The sequence below is a fragment of the Ochotona curzoniae genome, unplaced genomic scaffold (genome assembly GCF_017591425.1).
Source record: "Ochotona curzoniae isolate NIBS_2020 unplaced genomic scaffold, NIBS_Ocur_1.0 contig_3432, whole genome shotgun sequence".
In the NCBI taxonomy this organism is placed as follows: Eukaryota; Metazoa; Chordata; class Mammalia; order Lagomorpha; family Ochotonidae; genus Ochotona; species Ochotona curzoniae.
The window spans coordinates 22,676,819-22,699,032 of NW_024465859.1; the positions used below are offsets into that span (position 1 = coordinate 22,676,819).

Here is a 22,214-nt window from a genome sequence, read left to right on the forward strand (position 1 = left end):
GAAGTCCTCCCACAAAGAGGCTTTAATTCTCTGTGAGAAGCACAAATGCATATGGCCATTTTTAAAGTATTATTATTTTGGCAGAAGATCACAAACTGAATTTCTTGAACTTGTAAGCAATATTCTACAACTAAGAAACAATCTAATTTGTTGAAGTACAACAACCCCTCAACCCCTTACTTTTTTTTTTTTTAACTTTAGAGAAATGCTGGTTAGGATATACTAGAATTTAGAAATACAGAAACCAGGGGTATTAAACTAACCAAAATTCGGTAGCCAGGAACACAAAGCACTGATTCTCCTGTTTCCACATAGAACAAGACTGTAACAAATGAGGGGTGACTGCTGATATTAGCTATTATACCTATGTGGATCTAGTCTCACCACTTTTAACTCCAGAGATGACCTTTCTCTTTTCTTCCAGGTTTTAAGTTTCTTGTGGTAGCTGCAAATCTTTTAAGGGGCTAAAGCAATAGTAATCCCCTAGAGCATGCACTGCAGACCTATTAAGTATCCAAACTGACGCAGACCTTCTTTTCGACCACATGACTTAGAATTCAACAACAAAAGTCAAATTAAGGGAAAGCAATTTAAGATACACTGGACTTAAATATATGCCTATAATACTCATTTAATAATGTCTAGGTGCATCTCTTAGCTTTCAGTCTGCTGAAAGAAAAATATTCCCTTTAGGGAAGAGTCAGCAAGACTCTAACATGTCCTATATCTAATAGCAAGTATTCCGGGGAAACACTTGCTAGTTAAGATTCTTTCAGGAACAAATTCCTGAAACAGGAACACATCATATTTTCAATGTATTTAAATCAAGAAAATGAAATTGTACTTTAACAGTAGCAAAAGTGGAGATTCATGACCAGTAAAGAAGAGAGAGAAGAAAGTTTTAGAGGAAGGGAGGGAGAGAGGAAGGGAGAGAGAGATACTCCGAGAAGCTAATGTAACTTAAAAAACAACACACTGCTGAATCTTTAAATCTTATTTTTCTTCACCCAAACATGTAAATGCCACTGTGTCTGTTAGCTAGAGACAGCAGAAGAACAAACAGCTGAGAGCTTGCACAGTCTGCAGAAAGCAAACCACAAAGACTCACTGCTAAATACTGGGGTCCAAGAGTATTTAGACCAGCAAGGTTTCCCCACACAGAGGCGGCGCTGATTTGCTGCATCTGTTGCTGGAGCTGCTGCGCCATTCTCTTCTGTTCTTTGTCCTTCTGTGTATCAGCAAATTTTACCACCATGGGGGACGAGCAACCCTATGAGAACACCAAAGCCAAGCGGTCAAGCTACTGCTTCTGGGGAAAGAAAAAATTTTCCTTTTGGGTAACATACAGGCTATACTTTAAATTCATTCACTGTCAAATGGTTCTGTTCTTGATGGACAGTACTGACAAAAGACAATTAAGAAGGTCAACTATTTCCAACATGTTAATTTTAAAGAAAACAATGCTTTTACACTTCATAATGGACCTGTGTAACTTTCAGGGCAACTTGATGCAGGATTTTAGACTGTCCACTGTCCACACACTAAGGAATCTCCCCCTCCACCTGTTGCTGCAGCATAGGCTGATGGACTCTGCCTGCCCACTGCCCACAGCTTAAGGAACCTCTCCCTCCACCTGCCCACCCCCTACCTCCATGGTCTGTGCCTGGTGCATCGCCTTGATAGCTGTCTGTGCCATGGCTCTTGTTGTAAAAGTCACAAAAGCACAACCTGGTAAGAGAAGAGTCAGTAGGTCATTCATTCACTGGCTTATTCATTTATCTGACATTTACTGAGCACCTACTCCACTGCAACTATCAGCAAAACAGATGGTCCCTGTCTTGAGAGGTTTGTGGGCTGGGGTAGGAGACAGGTATATTGCAATATGGTGGTTAACAAAAAACAAGAGCACCATAGATAGAGTATGCTTGAGCAAGAAATAAGGAATCAGTCTCAACTCCATTTTGACATAAAAAATTTTCAAGCACCAAACCAGAAAATTTTAGTGCATGGGACTGGAGTGTGGAATGGCAGACTCCTTAGGGGGCTGGGAGAATACCTAAGGAATCATCTAGAAGGAGGGGTCTTGCTGCGATTTACAAAGCAGGTCCAAGTTCTTCTTAACAGGGTCATGGTCTATAGGGATCACAGGGGTCTACTGTCCAACTAAAAGGTGACTCACAAGGGGAAGACAACTGTCTTTAAAAGTAAAAGTACCACCTCGGCTCAGGCCATCAGGTCCCCGCAATATCCGGCATTCCTCAATCTGTCCAAATGAAGAGAACATGACTCGAATGTCATTTTCAGTGCACTTCTTGGAAATCATACCAATAAACAGCTTCCTGTCTTCCACTGCTGAGAGAGTGAAACACAAAAGACTTGAATGTTATTACTCCATGAGCATACACTGGGTGTCAGAGCGCCTGGGTATGAATCCTGGCTCCCTGTTTCATGCCACATTTCATGGATTCCAAGCATGTTCTTTCCATAACTTTACATGTCCTCTTGTAACACTAGCACTAAAATCATGTACACATTCAGATGAAAGATGGTAGTTGTGTGATCTTGTAAAAGCGTCGTTTCCTCATCTAATTAATACAAAGATTTCTGTCTCCGAGGGTGGTTGTGGGTGTTAAGTTCAAGGAGCTCAGCATGCTGCCTAGGCCTCAGCATTGTTTGCTTTCACTAGCAATTACTGCCAAAGGAAAAAAGAAGAAATGGGAGATATCTTTCAGTGGGTTGAACTATTTATTTTCCTTTTCTATTTTCTAGAAGACTAACTCCTCTTCCTAAGTTGTTCACTTCTTTCCTCATGTCTAGCCATAATTAGATCGATCAGGAATGCCCCAGTTCATTCTGGAATGTTCACATAACCTTTCCTTGTAAATGGGTTTTCTCATTTATTTTATCATACTCATTTTACAGGGAAAAAGACAATCTAGACAACAGAGTTCAATTCAAATATAAACATGCGTACACACACCCACACACAAAAACACACAGAGAAGGAGCCTTGCAAGGGGCCGACTTTATATGTTTGCTCACCATTGTTCTTCTCACTGTCAGCAGGCTTCATCTGTATAGGATGATGCATCTGAAAAGAAGAGCCGTGAGTTTTACAATCACACATTGATGGCTTCTAAAACATCAATGACAGTTTGAAAAGGAACTCTAGAGTCAAGTGGTGGCAAGTCCTAACACAGAGCCAGTTCAGGTTTTGGCTGCAGTGTTTAAAATGGAAGATGACCCAAGTACTTGTGTGTCTGCTACCCATGTGGGAGCCGCAGAGTAAAATCCGAGTTCCTGGCTCTGTCCTGACTCAGCCTGCTGCAGCCAACTTGGGAGCGAACCAGCATAAACAGGATCTCTCTGTCACCCTCCAAGTTCACCAAGTCTTGTCTCTCCTTCCTTTCTTCTGTCACTCTTTCAAATACATTTTTAAAAAGGTATGTGGGGGGAAACCTGCAGACCGAGAGCCTTCAGAATTCTTGCTGACTTCACATCTGTCTCATCCATGATTTTTTTCTCACCAAATACAATGGAATCAAGTGACGACATAACAGGGGCTACTGCTGTGGGTAGCAGGTAAAGATGCTGCCTTCCCATACAGAGGATAAAGATCCTTGTTAATGTGCCTGACAAAGTACACAGCTGGCCCAATCTTTGGGCTTCTGCACCCACTTGGGAGACCTGGGTCAAGCTCCTGCTTCCTGGCTCCAACCTGGCCCAGCCATTACCACTGTGATCATCTGGGAAGTGAACCAGTGGATGCAAGCTTGCTTTCTCTTACTTTTCAAAGACTCTTGGCTGAAAAGGACTATGTTTAACATATTTTCTTTCAAATGTTTCCTTCATACCTCCTTTATGCAAATTCCTGGCCAGTTAGCTTTTTTTTCACACATGATTCTCAGTCACTATCATGTGCAAGAACAGTTGTCCCTCAGTATTCATGAGGACTGGTTTCATGACCCTACCCAGACACCAAGATGCTTAAGCCCCTTACAGAAAAAAAAGTATACAGTATTTGCATTTAACCTAGACAGAGCCTTTTAATCCTCTCTAGCTTACCCATAAAATCTATCTAATACAATGCAAACTCTGTTGTCTAGGAGAATATGAATCTGTAACTTTGGAACACAAAGATAACAGCTAATTACATATCCCATTATCAAAACTACCACAGGGGCGGGGGGAACACCATGACATAGCAGGTTAAGCCATGGCCTGGCCACACTGCATTTCAGTCAGCCAATTCAAGAGTTGGTTCCCATGCTGACAAGTCAGTTTCCTGTTAATATGCCTGGGAAGCAGCAATGATGGGCCTCTGCCACTCTGTGGGAGATTCAGAAGGAGTTCCTGACGCCTGTGATCTGATCTAGCCCCAGCTGTCTCTCATGTATCTCCGTGTCAATCTGCTTTTTAGACAAACAAATCTTCAAAGACAAACCACTACCATACTTCCACTTCTAAGTGGGAGTTTCCTTACCCCTGGGAGGACCTTCATGTTGTGAAGAGCATTCTGCGCTTCTAGTGCAGCTTTACGGGTGTAAAATGTAACAAAACAGCACCCTGAAACAAGGAAGATTTCACAAAATCAAACCTGTCCTTTGAAAACAGAGACCATTCCACTGACACATTGAAACCTTATAGAGGGCTGTTATTAACACTGGCTAAAAAAGGGGGAGAAGGGGGAAGTGGGCGCATGAGGACAAAGAAATGGAAGGAGGAATGAAGAACCTAGCAGAAAAAAAAAAGAGTTTTAAAAATATTTTCTTTGCAGTTTCAACTTTTTCTTTCTTATATTTACAATGTTCTTCAGCAGCTTGTGTAACTTCACTGGAAACAATGGCACCACTCCATTCAACCCACCCTCCTTACGGGACCAGGCAGGACACGGGCCAAGTAGACTGTCAGTCTGCAACCCACCAGGAACTCTACCACCACTTACATGCTTTTTTAAGATTTATTTTTACTATTTTTTTTTTATTGGAAAGGCGGATATACAGAGAGGAGAGACAGAGAGGAAGATCTCCCATCCGATGATTCACTCCCCAAGTGAGCGCAACGGCCAATGCTATGTCGATCCGAAGCCAGGAGCCTCTTCCGGGTCTCCCACACGGGTGCAGGGTCCCAAAGCTTTGGGCCGTCCTCGACTGCTTTCCCGGGCCACAGGCAGGGAGCTGGAAGGGAAGCGGGGCTGCCGGGATTAGAACCGGTGCCCATAGGGGATCCCAGGCGTGCAAGGCGAGGACTTTAACCACTTGCGCCACCGCGGCGGGCCCCACCACTTACATTTGTAGCCAGTTTCTACCACATGCCTCAAATGCAATTACCACTTACTAAATTATAAAAATACTTAAGAGCAAGACTCTCTTAATATATATCTTTTAAATTCCTGGTTCTCAAATATACTGAAGCCTCTAACAGCACATGGTACAGCTTGAGCACGGGCATCTTGTGCTCTGTGTCTTTACTGTATGCAGTGGTGATAGGGACAGCGGTGTGTCAGAAATCTCACACTGCCATGAGATGCAGAACAGATTTCTTTCAAAATCATGTTGCAGTCAGAAGGTGCTAGTCATTTTAGAACTACTATACTTAATCCATTTGGTGAACTATACCATAAATAGGAACTAACTACTTCTAGATGTTATCTGGTAGTCTGCAAATGTGATGACCATGCCTGCTCACATCCACATACATGACAGATTTCAGAAAATTACTCTATGTAAACATTATCAAAAACAAAATGAACTTATTAAAAAAATCTGTAAATGAGGTAGGTATATATAGGCTGATGTGGGTGACAGACAGAGCTGGGCCCTGCACTGGCTGGCACACACAACCCTAACTGTTTGGCGAGGTTTCTTTTGGAACTCCTCAATCGGCTCACTGGACTCAGAACTCTGACCACTGTGAAGATCACAGGATCTCTGGTCTGACTGTCGAGTGCAGGTGACTGGGTCTTCACAGTTGCGGAGACCTATGCAGCAGCAGCCAGCATGCCCAGATGCACATGGGGGACATGAAAATCAGTTCACTGAGGCCTGCAGAGGGCGCCTAGAACCATGGAGGGCAGAACAAATTGGATGGCAATCCAGGTCAAGCTTTGACAGCAAGTATCTGGGCAAACTGAGACTATAAGATGGACTAGGTCAGCCAGTGGAACGTGGAAGGAGTTTCTGAACCTTGGAGCAATGAAATCAACAGTATCTCAGAACTATCAAAACAACGTAAGAGGGCATGGCGTTCTAGCCTAGCGGCTGAAGTCCCCACCTTGCACAAGCCAGGATACTATATGGTTGCTGGTTCTAATCCCAGCAGCCCTGTTTCCCAACCAGCTGCCCGCTTATGGCCTGGGAAAGCAGGTGAGGATACCTAAAAACTTTGGGACCCTGCATTCACGTGGGAGATCCAGAAGAGGCTCCTGGTTTATGGCTTCGGATGGGCTCAGCTCGGCTGCTGTGGCCACTTGGGGAGTGAATCATTGGACAGAAGATCTTTCTGTCTCTCCTCTGTGTATCTGACTTTCCAAATAAAGAGACAGATAGATGTTTAGGTAGGTAGATGGATCCTTTAAAAAAAAAAAAAAAAAACCATAAGCAGTATCCTCAGAACACGCTCCACATCTGGAACCCTGGAATGACACCAGGTGGCCACCCCCATTCCTGGGTACTGATGCAGTTGGGCGGCCCTCTCTGCTTTTCTTCCCCCTTCGCCATATACAGGAAGAGAAAAGGAGATTGGAGGTAGTTGTTTCAGCCACTTTCCCCCACTCCATGATCTTTTCCAACCTAATAGGCGGTCCACATGGGCATGCATCCCTCTTCAGCTATGTAAACATCACACAAATAAAATGAATTTATTATATATAAAAAAGAAAATAATCCTGAAACCGGTTATTTGGAAAATCAGAGCATGTCTAGCAGGGAGGGGTGGAGGCAAAGCCAATATCTACCGATCATCCATTCCATAAGCATTTATTTTGCTGGTATTTCTGGAAGCAGATTAGCAGATCTTCTGTTCATTTTGTAGGCTACAAAAACCAAGCGGTGCGAACAAGTCCTTCCTATCTGACATTAACAAGAAAACCTGTGGTAGGTGGACAGCCCTCTTTCAGCTTCATTCAGTGAAAACCCTAAGGAAAGCCTTATGCAGAAGGGTTACTTTGATTTAACTTTTATCATCCCATTCCCAAGACCAAACAAGAGTCCATCTCTTAAATCAGAACTTCCTTAAGGAATGGCAAAAGAGGCGACTGAACAACTGATGACCATGTCAACTTAACATTCTATTTTTAAGTCATTAAACGTGTTTAGATTTGGAGGCAGAGCTCGTCTATGAGGATTGCCTTTTTCCCAGTATGACCTCAGGTGTATCCTGGCAGTATAAAAGCATGGGGCAGAGACTAACACAGAGAAGCACAAATTTCTGTTCTGTCACAAATGCAAAGTTCTCACCTTTGCTCTGAGGAGGGTTTTGGCTCCTATCCCTTAGGACATTGATTTCGTAGACAGCACCATACTGTTCAAAGAGCTCCCGCAAGTCCTTCTCTGACCAGGTTCTGGGGACCTGGCCGACAAACATCTTGATAGCATCAAGATCTGGTTGGTCTGGGTGGTCCAGGGTGCCGTTCATTTTCTTTGAGCTGCATGAAATAAAATGAAACATATTATATATTCATGTTACTTTCATGTATTTTTCCTTAAAGAGGTCAACTTTCGAGGAAAAAATTGTGCCTCTTTCATGATTTCCACTGAATTTACACATTTCCTGGTCTTCCATCATCATGGTCACCCTCTTCATTAGATGCCCAACAAAGGTCACCATCCTGATTGGGACATCCTGGTTTTTAACTGAGTAACTAATACTGTTATTTATTCCTTGTCTAGCGTGAGGATTCTCACAGGCCCTTAAGGGTAAAGCCCTGAAGCAAGAGGAAGTTTTAGTAATGTTTAAACACAGTTAATAAAAATAGGAATGCTTCTTATAAATGTAAAACAAAGGACTGTTGATTTCAGATGAGTCAGAATTTACATAAAGTGACAGATGAAGTTTCCTTTGCAGAAGATGCAACAGAAGCATCTGATTTCTGAGACCTAATTAATTTCCAAGAATTGACTAAGATGTTAACCTTCTGATGCAGCTGTATTTGGTATAATCCTATTGTTCTTGAGGTGGCCCCAAAACCAAATTTTTTTTTTTTTAAATTGGAAGATAGAATGAGAGACAAAGAAGGAAACACACGGAGAGCGATCTTCCACCCACTGCTTAACTCCCCAACCAGCTATAATGGCTAGGGCTGGATTGGACTGAAGCCAGCAACTTCTTTCAGATCTTCCTCACATTGGTGCAGTTGTCCAAGGACTTGAGCCATCCTTTCCTCTTTGCCACACCACTAGTACAGAACTGGATTGGAAGCAGAGCTGCCAGTACTAGAACTGGCACACATATGGGATGCTGGTGTTAGAGACAAAGGCTTAGCCCGGTACACCATGGTGCAAGCATCAAAGCTTTACTTCTTTCAGTGTACAAATAACTGTGACATAAACATAATGCTGCCACAATGGTAGACTGTTTCTAAATTATCTAGTTTATTTGATATTTCACTGTCTTTATTCAATTCCCTTATCAATCATAACCATTTCTTTTTTTAATATTTACTTTATTTTTTTATTGGGAAGTCAGATACATAGAGAGGAGGACAGACAAAAGATCTTCCATCCGGGACAATGATTCACTCCCCAAGTGACCGCAATGGCTAGTGCTGTGCAGATCCGAAGCCATAAGCCAGGAACTTCCTTCAGGTCTCCCATATGCGGGTGCAGGGTCCCAAGGCTTTGGGCTGTCCTCATCTGCTTTCCCAGGTCACAAGCAGGGAGCTGGATGGGAAGTGGAGCTGCCAGGATTAGAATCGGTGCCCATATGGGATCCTGGCACCTTCAAGGAGAGGACCTCAGCCACCAGAACATAACCATTTCAATGTCGCAAAATTCCTCCAACCCGATGACAGTGAAATTTGTTCCTTCACTCCTAACCCTGCCATTGCCATGAACCTATTCCCTGAACTGTAAATGATTTAAATGATTCCACTTAAAATTACCTCATCTATTTTAAGGTCCTTCTTCTGCTATTGTTTTAAGTTACTCAACATTCATCTAAACCATTAGCAATGTGCAGTTAGCTTTCATTTTAGTGTTTCCTGTTTAATTCAGAAATTCACAGCAAAATTTTTGAGGTTCTTAACATCTACTTAAACACAATTAAATAATTTCCCTTAAAGAAAAGCTAAGTTTTTCTATCACTGCTTTTTTTTTTAAATATTTCAAGATCTTTAAGAACATCAAATATGCCAAAGAAGTTCAACTTTTCATTTTTAAGTTCTTACAACTTTTTGTTAAAAAAAAAAAAAGATTTACTTATTTCTTTGAAAGGCAGAGTTACAAACAGAAGGGGAAAGGCACACATGGAGTGGGGAGCGGGAGAGAGACAGATTTGTCATCTGCTGATTCACTCATCAAATGAGCAGGTGACAGCCATGAACCTGAAGTCTAGGTCTTCCAGATTGGTGCTAGGGCTAGGAACTTCGGCCAGCTGCTATTAGTAAGGAGCTGTATCAGAAGTGCAGTCAGCTAGGATTTGAGCCTGGGCTCAGATGGGATGCCTGCATCAAAGGAAGTGGTGGCTCAATCACGACACGATCAGATTTTTAAATCTCTCACAAATAAACAACACATAGCTACGGTCATCTTACCGTTGCTGAGCTGGAATTAACAGCCTAATCTTAAGGCACAGTACACAGATCAATTCCCATCATTGCATCTTTCACAGTACACCCATATTCTTCCAAGTTAAGAAATTTAGCTACAGGGCCCGCCGCGGTGGCGCAAGTGGTTAAAGGTCCTCGCCTTGCACGCCCGGGATCCCATGTGGGCGCCGGTTCTAATCCCGGCAGCCCCGCTTCCCTTCCAGCTCCCTGCTTGTGGCCTGGGAAAGCAGTCGAGGACGGCCCAAGGCTTTGGGAACCTGCACCCGCGTGGGAGACCCGGAAGAGGCTCCTGGCTTCGGATCGGCATGGCATCGGCCCGTTGCGCTCACTAGGGGAGTGAATCATCGGACGGAAGATCTTCCTCTCTGTCTCTCCTCCTCTCTGTATATCCGCCTTTCCAATAAAAAAATAATAAAAATAAATCTTTAAAAAAAAAAAAAAAGAAATTTAGCTACATTCTAGGAATGAAACAATAGACTTTCGCAGTCATTGTAGTATTTAGTACTTTATAGCACAATGTCACTATTCAACAAACCTGACAGCTCTATGAAGGGAGATAGTATTTCCTCTTCATCCTTTTGGACACACCTGATTCAACAGGAACCAATATGGGATAGGAAAAATTCCTTGCTCAACTGTTCCCCCTTCATCAGCTAATCCCAACAACACAAGTATTGTGCAAAGTGGGCTCCCAAATTTAAGAGCAGCTATTATGTTATACTCTATGTCTGACTGGTAGGTATCAGTCTCCTCTCTCCTGTCTGCCTCCCCCTGACCTCTCCTCATCTAAGAACACAGAAAGGGAAGGATGCAGAAAGGGCTCATGCATCTGCTCGTTCATTGGCCAGATGGCCACAGCAGCCAGGTCCTGGACCGGCCGAGGCCAGATGCTAGAACTTCATCTGCTCTCTGACATAGATGGCAGGGCTCAAGTACTTGGGCCAGCTTTCATGGTTGTCTTGGGCACACCAGCATGAAGCTTAATTAGAAATGGAGCAGTTGAGATTTGCACAGGTACTTAGAGACAGCAGTGTTTTCTTTAAACGGTTTTTAGTAATTTCCCTTTATTTTAATTTTCATATTGAAGCACACCTACTTTGTTTTTTTTAAGATTTATTTATATTTATTGCAAAGTCAGATATACAGAGAGGAGAGACACGAAGATCTTCCATCCACTGATTCACTCCCCAAATGGCCACAATGGCCAGAGCTCAGCCAATCTGAAGCCAGGAGTCTGGAGTCTCCTCCGGATCTCCCAGCAGGTGCAGTGTCCCAAGGCCTTGGACTGTCCTCGACTGCTTTCCCAGGCCACAAGCAGGGAGCTGGATGGGAAGTGGGGTTGCCGGGATTAATACTGGCATCCATAAAGGATCCTGGCACATGGAAGGTGAGGACTTTAGCTGCTAGGCTACTGCACCAGGCCTGACAGCAACATTTTTTCTTTCTAATTACTTTATTTTATTTGAAAGACGAATTTATAGGAGAGACAGAGATCTTTAATCCACTGATTCACTCCCCAAGTGGCTGCAATGGCCGGAGTAACTAGTCCTGAGTTACCAGCCAGGAGTTTCCTGTGGGTCTCCCCCATGGGTGTAGGGCCCCAAGGATTTGGTCCTTCTTTTGCTGCTTTCTTTCCCAGGAGCATCTGTAGGAATCTGGACCAGAACTGGAACAGCCAGGACTTGAATCAGTGCCCAAATGGGAAGCTAGTGCCACTAGTGGTGTGTTAACCTATGCTCTTCCACATATTTTGGAATATACTTTCAATCACTTTATTTAAAATCAGAGGTGGCAGACTCTTACAAAAATAACTATTTGACCCAGCACCATGGCTTAATGGCTAAATCCTCACCTTATAAGCACAGGATTCCATATGGATGCTGGTTCATGTTGTGGCTGTTCTACTTTCCATCCAGCTGCCTGCCTATGGCCTAGGAAAGCAGTGCAGGATGGCCCAAAGCCTTGAAACCCTACACTCACATGGGAGACCTGGTAGAAGTTCCTGGCATGGGATTGGGTCAGTTCTGGCTGTTAAAGCCTTTTGGGAAGTGAACCAGCAGATGGTTCACTTTCTCTCTGGCCCAATGTGATGCTTTATGTTCCAGCTGTTCTACTTCCTTCCCTTTCATTGCCCGGCTTGTGGCTTGGGAAAGCAGTAGAGGATTACTAAAATGACCCAAAGCCTTGGCACTCTGTATCCATGTGGGAGACCTGGGCTCTGGGCTCCTCCTCCTAGCTTTGGATTGGCTCAGTTTAAACTATTATGGTCACCTAGGGAGTGAACCAGTGGACAGAAGATCTGTCTTTTTTTGTCTATATAAAATTCTCCTTAACAAAACAGTAAATAAATCTTTAAAAAAAATGTTTTCTGAAGTTTCATCCTAATATTTCCAAACAAACCAGGACACCATAGTAAAAACAAGTGAAAACAACCCCTACCACGGCCAGTGAAACACCCATCCATATAACCTGCCCTCCATAACTTTACCAGTTTTAACAGCATTTTACTAACATGCTGTTGATTATTCCTATTTCCTGCATTGAGAAAGCTACTTCTGCAAAGCGGCAGGTTTACTGTTTTATATTCTCTAGAGACACCTGTGTGCCCTCTTGCCAATCCCTGTTGTTTGTTTGCCATTTCTAATCTCCCTACATTACTATTAGTGCAAAAGCTTCATAAACATGGTCAATTAATGTGGATTACAGTCGATCCCAAGGTTTGTGGAGATTCAGGATCCTAGCAAATGTCCTCCTTTTCTCTTCTCATTCTTTCCAAATTCTCACCTAGTTCTTCATGTCAACAATTCCCGGCCATTCTTTCCGTATACCAATTCCATAACAAGAACTCCTCACAGCAGTGCTATTCAAAGTGTCCCAAGGACTCAAGATAATCTTCAGACTTAACCCTTTAGTGATTTTTATCTTTTCAATCTAAAAATACAAAATAAAACTTCACACCTTATTAATGTTCCTTGTGTTTGTTACTTTCTTTTACATGAGGGGTGAGGTAACAGGGAACGCTCCTGCACCACAAATGAAAAGCATTTCCTGATCATCAGACCAGGCTGAAGACACTGTAGACCTGGAGCCATGCTCTCACTCCTTCCATCAGTAAGTATCGGGCACTTGCTTACACAAGTATATGATGGAATTCCACTTGGGTGTTGGTTCACTTCCTGGCTGCTCCATTTCCCATCTAGCTCTCTGTTTGTAGCCTGTGAGAGCAGTAGAGGATGGCCCAAAGCCTTGAGTACTCACATCACATGGGAAACCTGGAAGAAGCTCCTGGCTTCAAATTAGCTCCAACTGATGCACCCACTTGGGCAGTGAGCCAGCAGATGGAGGATGTGTTTTTATTTCTCCTTCTCTCTGTAAATCTGCCTTTCCAATTGGGAGGGAAAAAAAACAGCAGCCTGCCTCTGAAGACAACATTTCAGTATTCGATTGCTTGCTCTGCAGTTCTGGCTCTGCTCTCAGGTTTTTTTTAAAGATTTATTTTTATTATTTTTCTTATTATTTTTGGAAAGGCGGATATACAAAGAGAGACAGAGGAAGATCTTCCCTCCTGTGATTCACTCCCCTAGTGAGCGCAACGGCCAATGCTATGCTGATCCGAAGCCAGGAGCCTCTTCCGGGTCTCCCATGCAGGTGCAGGGTCCCAAAGCCTTGGGCCGTCCTCGACTGCTTTCCCGGGCCACAGGCAGGGAGCTGGATGGGAAGTGGGGCTGCTGGGATAGAACTGGCGCCCATATGGGATCCCGGGCGCGCAAGGTGAGGACCTTAACCACTGCGCCACTGCGCCGGGCCCTCTCAGTTTCAACTTCTTGCTAATGGATGCCTTGGGATGCACGAGATGGTTCAAACCAGAAGATCTCTCTTTGCCTTTCAAATGAAAGTAATAATCAAACAAAAGCAAAACAAAAAAGCCACTAAGGACATGACTCCGAATGTAGCATGTCCAGGATCCTGACCACCCACTTTACGTATCATTAAACACACTCAGATTTGTGCCTAATCAGCCCACTCCACGAGGCACCCTTCAGAGTCATGAGCAGGAGTGGACTGGAAGACAGGATTTCCATTTGCTTATTCACTCCCCAAACACCTGCAACAGATAGGGTTGGCTCAGGCAGAAGCCGAGCATGCCGAAGCAGTGGGTGGGAGGGACCCAAGCATCTGACCCATCAGTTGCTGCCTCCGAGAACATGTGAATCATTTCAGTTCCTCAGCTGTTCTGGCCACATGTGGTCACTGCACTGGGCGGTCGAGACAGCGAACATTTTCATCAAATCAAGTTATATCAGACAGCACTGGTCTGTAGAATCTTACTCTGATTCACAGAAAGAGGCAATGAGTGAAGTCAGAAATGGAAAAGTTGTAATCGGAGGTAAGGGGAGCTAAGGGCTCCGTGGACAGCAAGAGACAGTGGGTCATGCTCCAACACAGACTTTGAAAACAGTATGCTAAGTGAAAGAAGTCAATCACAAAAGATCACAAATTGTATGATTCCATTTGTATGACATGTTCAGAACAGGCAACTCTGTAGACAGAAAGGTAGCGGCTGCCTAGGAATGCGGGTAGAGGAGGAATGGTTGCTCTCAATTATTTTTTGAATGATGTGGGTGTTCAGGAATTAGATGGGGTAATGGGTATTCATTTGTGAATACATAAAAGAAAATCACTTAACTTCTAAATTACTTTATTTAAAAGGGTACATTTTATGGTATGTGAACTATATCTTCAGGAGGGGCAGTCAGAGGGCAGCTCAGATGGACAGGGGCAATGCTAACCATGCTGCGGGGAAGCTGTAAGGTAGGTCAAGAGCAGGAGAGGAAGCCCAGGAGAAGCAGGGGCCGAAAGTTGGAATTTCCTGTCTTTGAGTTTCAGAGCTCCTAACCACATATTACCAGTTCACAGGTATCCTTAAGAAAAATCTTTCATAAAGATGAAATACATGCAGCCCATTCCCTTTAGTTAAATAAATTTATCCATTTATTTATTTGAAAGAGTGGCACACAGCAAGTGAGATACAAAGAGAGATGGCTCTTTTCCCATATGACCACAGCCAGGTCTGGCCATTGCAAAGTCAGATATACAGAGAGGAGGAGAGAGAGAAAGGAAGATCTTCCGTCCGATGATTCACTCCCCAAGTGACCGCAACAGCCAATGCTGCACCAATCCAAAGCCAGGAGCCAAGAACTTCCTCCAGGTTTCCTATGCAGATGCAGGATCCCAAAGCTTTGGGCCGTCCTCAACTACTTCCCCAGGCCACAGCAGGGAGCTGGATGGGAAATGGAGCTGTCAGGATTAGAACCAGTGCCCATATGGGATCCTGGTGTGTGCAAGCAAGGACTTTAGCCACTAGGCCACGCCACCGGGCCCTAGTTAAATAAATTTTTAAAAATCCTTTTATATATGGCTGGAGTGTCTGTTCCTTGCAACCAAATAAGCTGGTAAAAAGAGCCTCACATATGTTTTTAAATTATTTTAGAAAACTTTTCCCTTATTATCTGTCGCTCAGCTCACTAGACAAACAGGAAAATTACATACTTACCAGTCCCTGTATCTCCCCAGAGGCACAAATATTATCACATTCCAAACTCCAGCCACCACCTACCCTCACAAGGCTTCCACACTGTGCTGTGAAAATACTGGGACAAAAGTGCATCAAAAATCTGAGGGCCCGGAAACACTGGCCCAGCCAGAACCAGCTACTCAATATTGAAGATGAGAAAGAGTATATCTATAATCCCAGGAAGTAATTTTAATTTGGATAAAGGGAGAGCTTTCTTTTGCTTGGTGAGGTTCATTACTACAAAAAGCTATCAGAAGGCTTTAAAATCACCACAACAACAGAAGGTAACAATCTGCTTTGCAAGGTTTCGAGATTTCTTCCCTAAGGTGTGGTGGTAATGTCTGGAGCCCTTACCTCTGCAATCACCTTTAATTACAAAAACCCCTGGAAGGACGTCTTATTCATTCAACTGCATTTCCCAAATTGGTATTATGGTGCCAGATTCTACACACCATAAGGCTCTAAAAAGGACTGAGCAATTTCTGTCCTGAAGGCAACAGTACTGATCAAGCAGAGGACACAGCCACCACCCTGTATAAATCCTACTCTAAGAGAAGGATGAAAGTTCTGTAAAAGAAGTGACTAATGAGCTTTCATGTTATCTGCAGGGAGAGAGATTTAAGCTGAATGGATTAGGACTCAAAAGGACTCTGTGGCAGACAAGACCGAAAGCCTAAATAAATGGTACTGATGAGATGGTTAGGACCAAGAAGAGGGAAAGAGAAGAAAAGTTGGGGGAAGAACACAGAGTGTCAGAAGAGAGAAGAATGAAACACATACAAATAAATAAACAGATTGTTGCAAGCACTAGGAGCCCTTACAGGTGCCAGTTTGTGTCCTGGGAAAGCAGTAGAGGATGGCCCAAAGCCTTGGGACCCTTCCACCTGCATGGGAGATTCCAGAAGAAGCTCTGGATTCCTGGCTTCAGATGGGCTCAGGTCCAACCTATGTGGTTTTTTTAGGGAGTCAACCAGTGGATGGAACATCTTTGTCTCTCCTACTCTTTGTAAATCTGCCTTTCCAATAAAAACAAATTAAAAAAAAAAAAACAGAAAAATGGGTTTTCCTGTTACACTGATATGCTTAAATGTATTCCAAATATCAAAAAAGATTATGCTCGTCATAAAAATTTATTTTTAAAAGAGAGCAAGATACCATTGGCTGGTTCCCTTCCCAAACTACAGCTCTCTCAGACAGAAGCCACAGCCCAAAATTCAATTTGGGTGTCCTCATGTGTGCAGCAGGGACCCAAGTACTTTAGCCATCACCTGCAGCTCACCTGTGCACATCAGCAGGAAACTGGACAGGAAGTGGAGAAGTTCTGGCTCAAACCAGATACTCTGATATGGAATGTGGTGCACCAAGTGGCATCTTATCCTCCTTGCTACAACATCTGTCCTTGACGTGTCTTTCAAAATACACTGGGGAAAATTCCTGATGAACTACAGTGTGAGAGATGTGGGGATGAAGAGGATCCTGTATTAAGTAGCTTCTAAGATGAAGGCACAGTCTCAGGCAATCAGAAGAAACTCTGTCAGGATTTAATTTGCTTGAACTCCAAGCAACTGAGGAGTTAGCTCTGTGAGTCTAGTGCGATGTTGTTTGTGGAGAAGCCTCCAGATGGGGGAGTCCAATGAGAAAATTCTAGTCTTTAGAATATAGTCACAGAACTCAGCAGACATGTGGGGCACAGGTACAGAAATCTGAGAATGTCCCTGTAGCAATGGGAGAACTAAAGGCAAAGATATGAGCTACAATCCTCAGAGAACATTCATAAGCTAGGGTGAAGGCAAGGTAAGGGACATCAGTGGGAGCTCAAGAGTGCCCAGGCTAGGTGAAGACTGACCTAAGCAGAATCAAGGACACTGAGAGTGACACTACGAACAGCAACTATTCCTGGCCTCCTTCAGAGCTCATCTACCACTTCACAGCTGTAGCAGAAAAAAATTTTGAAATAAGGTTAAATCAAATTTCTAAGGAAAACCACTGCAGCAAGAAAATCACTGATTTGACCTCTCTGTAGTAAAGGGTACCAAAGCCCAACAAAGTGACAAGTGCACAGCCTTGCAAGCCTCTTACTGTGTCTTTGGTACATGCTGCCCAAGGGCATGGAGGTGAGGAGCCTTAAGGAGGGAAGCAGCTGATGGTCTGGGCTCACTGACACCTAAGGCAGCTGGCTTGGCGAGCACAGAGAGCACCACTGAATGTGTGCTTTAGGCCCAAGGTTGACAGAAACCCTCCTCAGGCCAGCCTCCTCTCAACTGTCTCTTACCTGTAAAACAGAGGAAATGGCTGATGCCCACTTACAACAAAGCTTTGGTGAAGACCAACACTAAAAGTTATGCAAACGTGCTTGGTAAAAATAAATAACAGGACAATCCACTGGCCGACTACTGCAAGCTAAGAATTACCTACTTTACAGGTATCAGCTCTCAACAATTTAGTGTGTACAAAAACCACACAGGACAGCTGCTAAAACACAGAAACTTGAGCTCTACTCTAAGATTATCAGAATTTAAAAGTTCCAGCAGATTCTGATGCAGTGGTGTATGGTGCAGATTACATGGAAAACTGAATTAGCTCAACATTAAAAAAAAAAAACAAAAAGGCTGAGGGCCCGGCACGGTGGCGCAAGTGGTTAAGGTCCTCACCTTGCACGCCCGGGATCCCATATGGGCGCCGGTTCTATCCCGGCAGCCCCGCTTCCCTTCCAGCTCCCTGCCTGTGGCCCGAGAAAGCAGTCGAGGACGGCCCAAAGCTTTGGGACCCTGCACCCACGTGGGAGACCCGGAAGAGGCTCCTGGCTTCGGATTGGCATGGCATCGGCCCGTTGCGCTCACTTGGGGAGTGAATCACAGGAGGGAAGATCTTCCTCTCTGTCTCTCTTCTCTGTATATCCGCCTTTCCAATTAAAAAAATAATAATAAAAATAAATCTTAAGAAGTTCCTGGCTTTGGATCAGCTCAGTTCTGGTCCTTGTGGCGACTTAGGGAGTGAATCAGCAGACGGAGGATCTTCCTCTCTGTCTCTCCTCCTCTCTGTATATCTGACTTGCCAACAAAAATAAATACATCTTTAAAAAAAGAAGAAGAAGAATTTACCATTACTCTGGACACTAAAAAAAAACCGCAGGTTACATTTCCACAGAGCAAGCAAGACGGCCAATTTGGAGCCCTACCCCACCAAACACCACTACAAAGAATCTGCTGTATCCACACTTGTTACACCTAATCCCAGGGTAGAGGGGTATGCACTCAGAAGCCTAACCACAAAAGCTTGAATAAATGCCTGTTATCCAGGGTACATTCTAACATTTCATATTCTTGGCTTTGAGTAATTTAAGGTTCATTTGTCTGAGGTTACAAATACTTTGAAGCCTGGTTAAATCAACCAGAATCAGGAGCCATAATGTCCAGAACTGTAGGTCCCCTGTAGGTACAACTCGGCGCCAGGTTAGTATTTTTATTGCTGTACACCACAGCGCAAGTGACCAAAGTTTCTCATTCCCATATTCCAATTTATTCTAGAAAACTGCCATTCAAGATTGTTCCAGTTTTTCTGTTTTGTTCTTTTGGAGGGCAGTGGACAAGCTGATGATTCTGAAATCGTGTGCTGAGTTGCATTTCCAGTTAGACTGGAGGAATAAAACAGGGTTCAGAATTATATCTTTAATATCAATACTGAATACTGTAGTCAGTACTAAATGCACCTAATCAGTCTGCTCTGTGACATGAGCTTAAGAACTTGTTAATTTTTAAAAAAGAAAGAAAAAGAAAAATATATATATAACAATAAGTAAAGCATTTCCTTTCTGGACTATCTAAAATGTACCCAATCCAAAGCAATGTTACAGTTTAGAAAACAGCCTTGTAATCTGCCATATTAGAAAACAATGCAGCTTCGAGGGACTAGAGCCAACACTGTAGCAGACCTTGCTGGTCACCCACTAAGTGCACCTTTATGCCAAGGACTCTGTTATTGCCTTGAGGACTTCAGCAGTAATAAGTTAGTTAGACCAGAGTAGAAAACAGCATGAGAGAACTCAGTTTTGGCTTCCTTGCCTAATTTTTGTTTCATTTACCTACGGAAAGGGAGTAACTTTATCAAATAAAAACAGGGGGAGGAACAGTTTCTCTGATATGATAAAAATTAGACAACAAAAATACTTACACAGGACTGGAATTCAAAGAGCAATGATCCACCATCATTTCTGGAAGGAAATCCAACTTAAACGCAGCCATCACCTCACTCTCCCCTTCAGAAGCCAATGATTTTTAACTTGCTGCACTTGTCTGATCCACAAATACACACAGCTTTAGCTTCCTGGGCCCCACAAAAAACACAAAGTGGAAACAGGAGCTCAGGGAAACCAGCAATAAGTGCCACAGAAACAGGCAGGACTGGGGAAGGGGCAGGGCAGTACTGGATTAAAATGGGGATGTGACCATGTAAAGGGAGGCTCAGCTCAGCACACAATGAAAGTGCTGATGCGCCAGGCTTGTTTTGTGTGATTTTCCCTGGCGAAGCAGTACTAAGTGCACTGTCAGATAAACAGCGTGTCAGATCCATGAGGATAGCACCGGCCAACAGAGCAGAAGACATACAAACCTGCCTCACATCCTCCTCCTACCTCCTCCATGAAAATCACTTTTTGGGGTCTCCTGAAGTAGGAAAACAGCTCACCTCATGTTTTTGAAGAACTAAGCCATTTGGCTTGGTTCTGGACTTAGCATCCATGTGCCAAACACGGCAATGGGCACATCGTAAGTACAGTCATGTGAGGAGGAGCAGACCCCCAGGAACAAGCCAGAGGCCAGCTGGGGAACCAACCAACTGCTGCCAGCGCACTGTGCCCAGGAGCAACCTCACTTTCCCGGTGCTGCTCATGGCAGACTATGCTACCTCCTGGCTCCTCATTAGCGTAACAGACTCCAAAAATCCTTGGTCCCATAATGTTCATAGGGTGGCACAGGCAAAATATCTTTACTGGCTGAATCTTAATTTGCCATAAAATAAAACAAAATAAAATAAAAGTGATATTCTGCTCGTTTCGTGACAGTGTAACAAGAAAATCATTTAGTCTTTTCAGTTCTCTGATGACATTTGTCAAGCAAACAAACCCATCACACTGATATAATGAAAAAACAGGGACACACAGTACAACATGGAAGCTTCTCCATCCTCTCCTTTCTCCCTTAAACTGTTGCTGAAATCAAAATTAATAAAGGCACACATAAAAGTGCTATTATGGGTGAGCAGTAGAGATGAATATACTTAGAAATCAAGGCAGATGTGTGCGCCTGTTCTCAATTTAGCTCCACTTCCCTCCAAACAGCAAATGGTGACATTTCAATAATTAGGCAATGTCTCTAAGACTTAATTTATAAAGGCTCCCAAATTCCACAGGCTTTTTTTCCCATTTTTATTATTAGGGTTGCCTTACCTCAAAGATTTCACTTCACCCAAGCTCAGTTCAGCCTGTAAAGAAGTAAATAAATGAACGCCTAAACACAGTTAATTTGAAAATAATAATAATAATAATAATAATAACGAAAGGCAACAAGTGATAGCATAAGTTTAAAACTTCTGGTTCTGGGCCTGGCACAGTAGTCTAGTGCCTAAAGTCCTCATTTTCCATCCACCAGGATCCCATAAGGGGGGCCAGTTCGTATCCCAGCGGCTCTACTTCCCATTCAGCTCCCTGCTTATGGACTGGGGGACCAGGAAGAAGCTGCCAACTCCTGGCTTCAGATCAACTCAGCTCTGGCCACTGCAACCACTTAGGGAGTGAACCAGCAGAAAGATGTTTCTGTCTCTCCTTCACTCTGTAAATCTGACTTTCTAATAAAATAAATAAATCTTTAAAAAGCAAAACAAAACAAAAAAAAAATCGTTCTATTTCTGTGTGACACAGCTGACATCTGTCTGCCCCTGACCCATGAAGGCAGAAACTTTTAAGTCCAGCACCCAAGACACAACTGTTCAAACTCAGAACTGCTAATGGCAGCTCAAGGCCCTCTGTTCTGTCAGACTCTGGCTCAGCTGGCCCAGGACGTCAGAGGTACAGGGTGGGAGCTCTCCTCCATCCTACTGGAGTAACAATAAAAAACCAACTGCAGGCGAGAGGACTGTGCCATCAACACACGGAGACAGTCCACCAGCCCCGGCAGGTGGGGAGCAGGAAGCTTAGCCAGGACTGGTTAAATGAGCACTTAGGCCTGTCGTCTCTCCTTTGTACGTTGACAGGCCTCTTCCCTCAGAAAGCTCCCTGGACCAAAGAGTAACCATGAATCCAAAGCCAAATTAGATCTTAAAGAATTTCTTGAAAAAGAATAAACAAATTTCAAGGAATCCCATTGGTTAGTCATATTTTTATTATTTTTATGCAATAAAAGCAACACATTTACACATTTACTTGCAGTGTTTATGCTATTAAAAGCTATTTTACAATGCTTAAAAAACAATAAAAAGTAATATTGTTATATGAAGAAAAATGCTTCTCTTCAGGCAGGTCATAAGAATTAGAATAATTAAGTTTAATATACTTGTGGGAAAAAGAAAGCACAGAAATTAATCACAAGTCACTCAATTTCAGAAAATGGTTGTAAAGTTGCCAAATGAAAATCAAAAACAACTATGGGAATAGAAAACACAGATATTAAGGATAATGAAAAAGCAGATTCTAAAGTTAGTTATCCAGGAAAAATGCCTGTAAGTTAGTTAAATTTCTGTGCAGGCTTTTCCTGAATGCATTAGAAATATAACCAATGATGGGAAGAATGGTGATAATCAAGGATTGAAGTAAAAAAAAAGACAATAACATAACTTTCCCACTTTTTTGTGAAAGATTAATTTCTATTGGAAAGTCAGATT

The 22,214-nt window shown here is 43.3% G+C and overlaps 1 protein-coding gene across 12 annotated transcripts in view; it reads right to left on the minus strand.

The window, feature by feature from the left end:
• CELF1 (CUGBP Elav-like family member 1) overlaps nucleotides 1-22,214 on the minus strand; it is an 86,999-nt gene that overhangs the window by 14,184 nt on the left and 50,601 nt on the right. For 4 of the 12 annotated variants that reach the window (XM_040980241.1, XM_040980243.1, XM_040980237.1 and 1 more), the window contains exons 1-6: nucleotides 7,458-7,649; nucleotides 4,484-4,566; nucleotides 3,043-3,091; nucleotides 2,218-2,352; nucleotides 1,649-1,728; nucleotides 1,109-1,270 (exon numbers count right to left, since the gene is read on the minus strand). In XM_040980241.1, the coding sequence (XP_040836175.1) occupies nucleotides 1,109-1,270; nucleotides 1,649-1,728; nucleotides 2,218-2,352; nucleotides 3,043-3,091; nucleotides 4,484-4,566; nucleotides 7,458-7,635 (687 nt within the window). In that variant the 5' untranslated portion in view covers nucleotides 7,636-7,649. Of the gene's footprint in view, nucleotides 1-1,108; nucleotides 1,271-1,648; nucleotides 1,729-2,217; nucleotides 2,353-3,042; nucleotides 3,092-4,483; nucleotides 4,567-7,457; nucleotides 7,658-19,511; nucleotides 19,665-20,784; nucleotides 20,980-22,214 lie in introns of those variants that run through there. The other 8 variants (XM_040980234.1, XM_040980233.1, XM_040980232.1 and 5 more) reach the window with 6 other exon arrangements.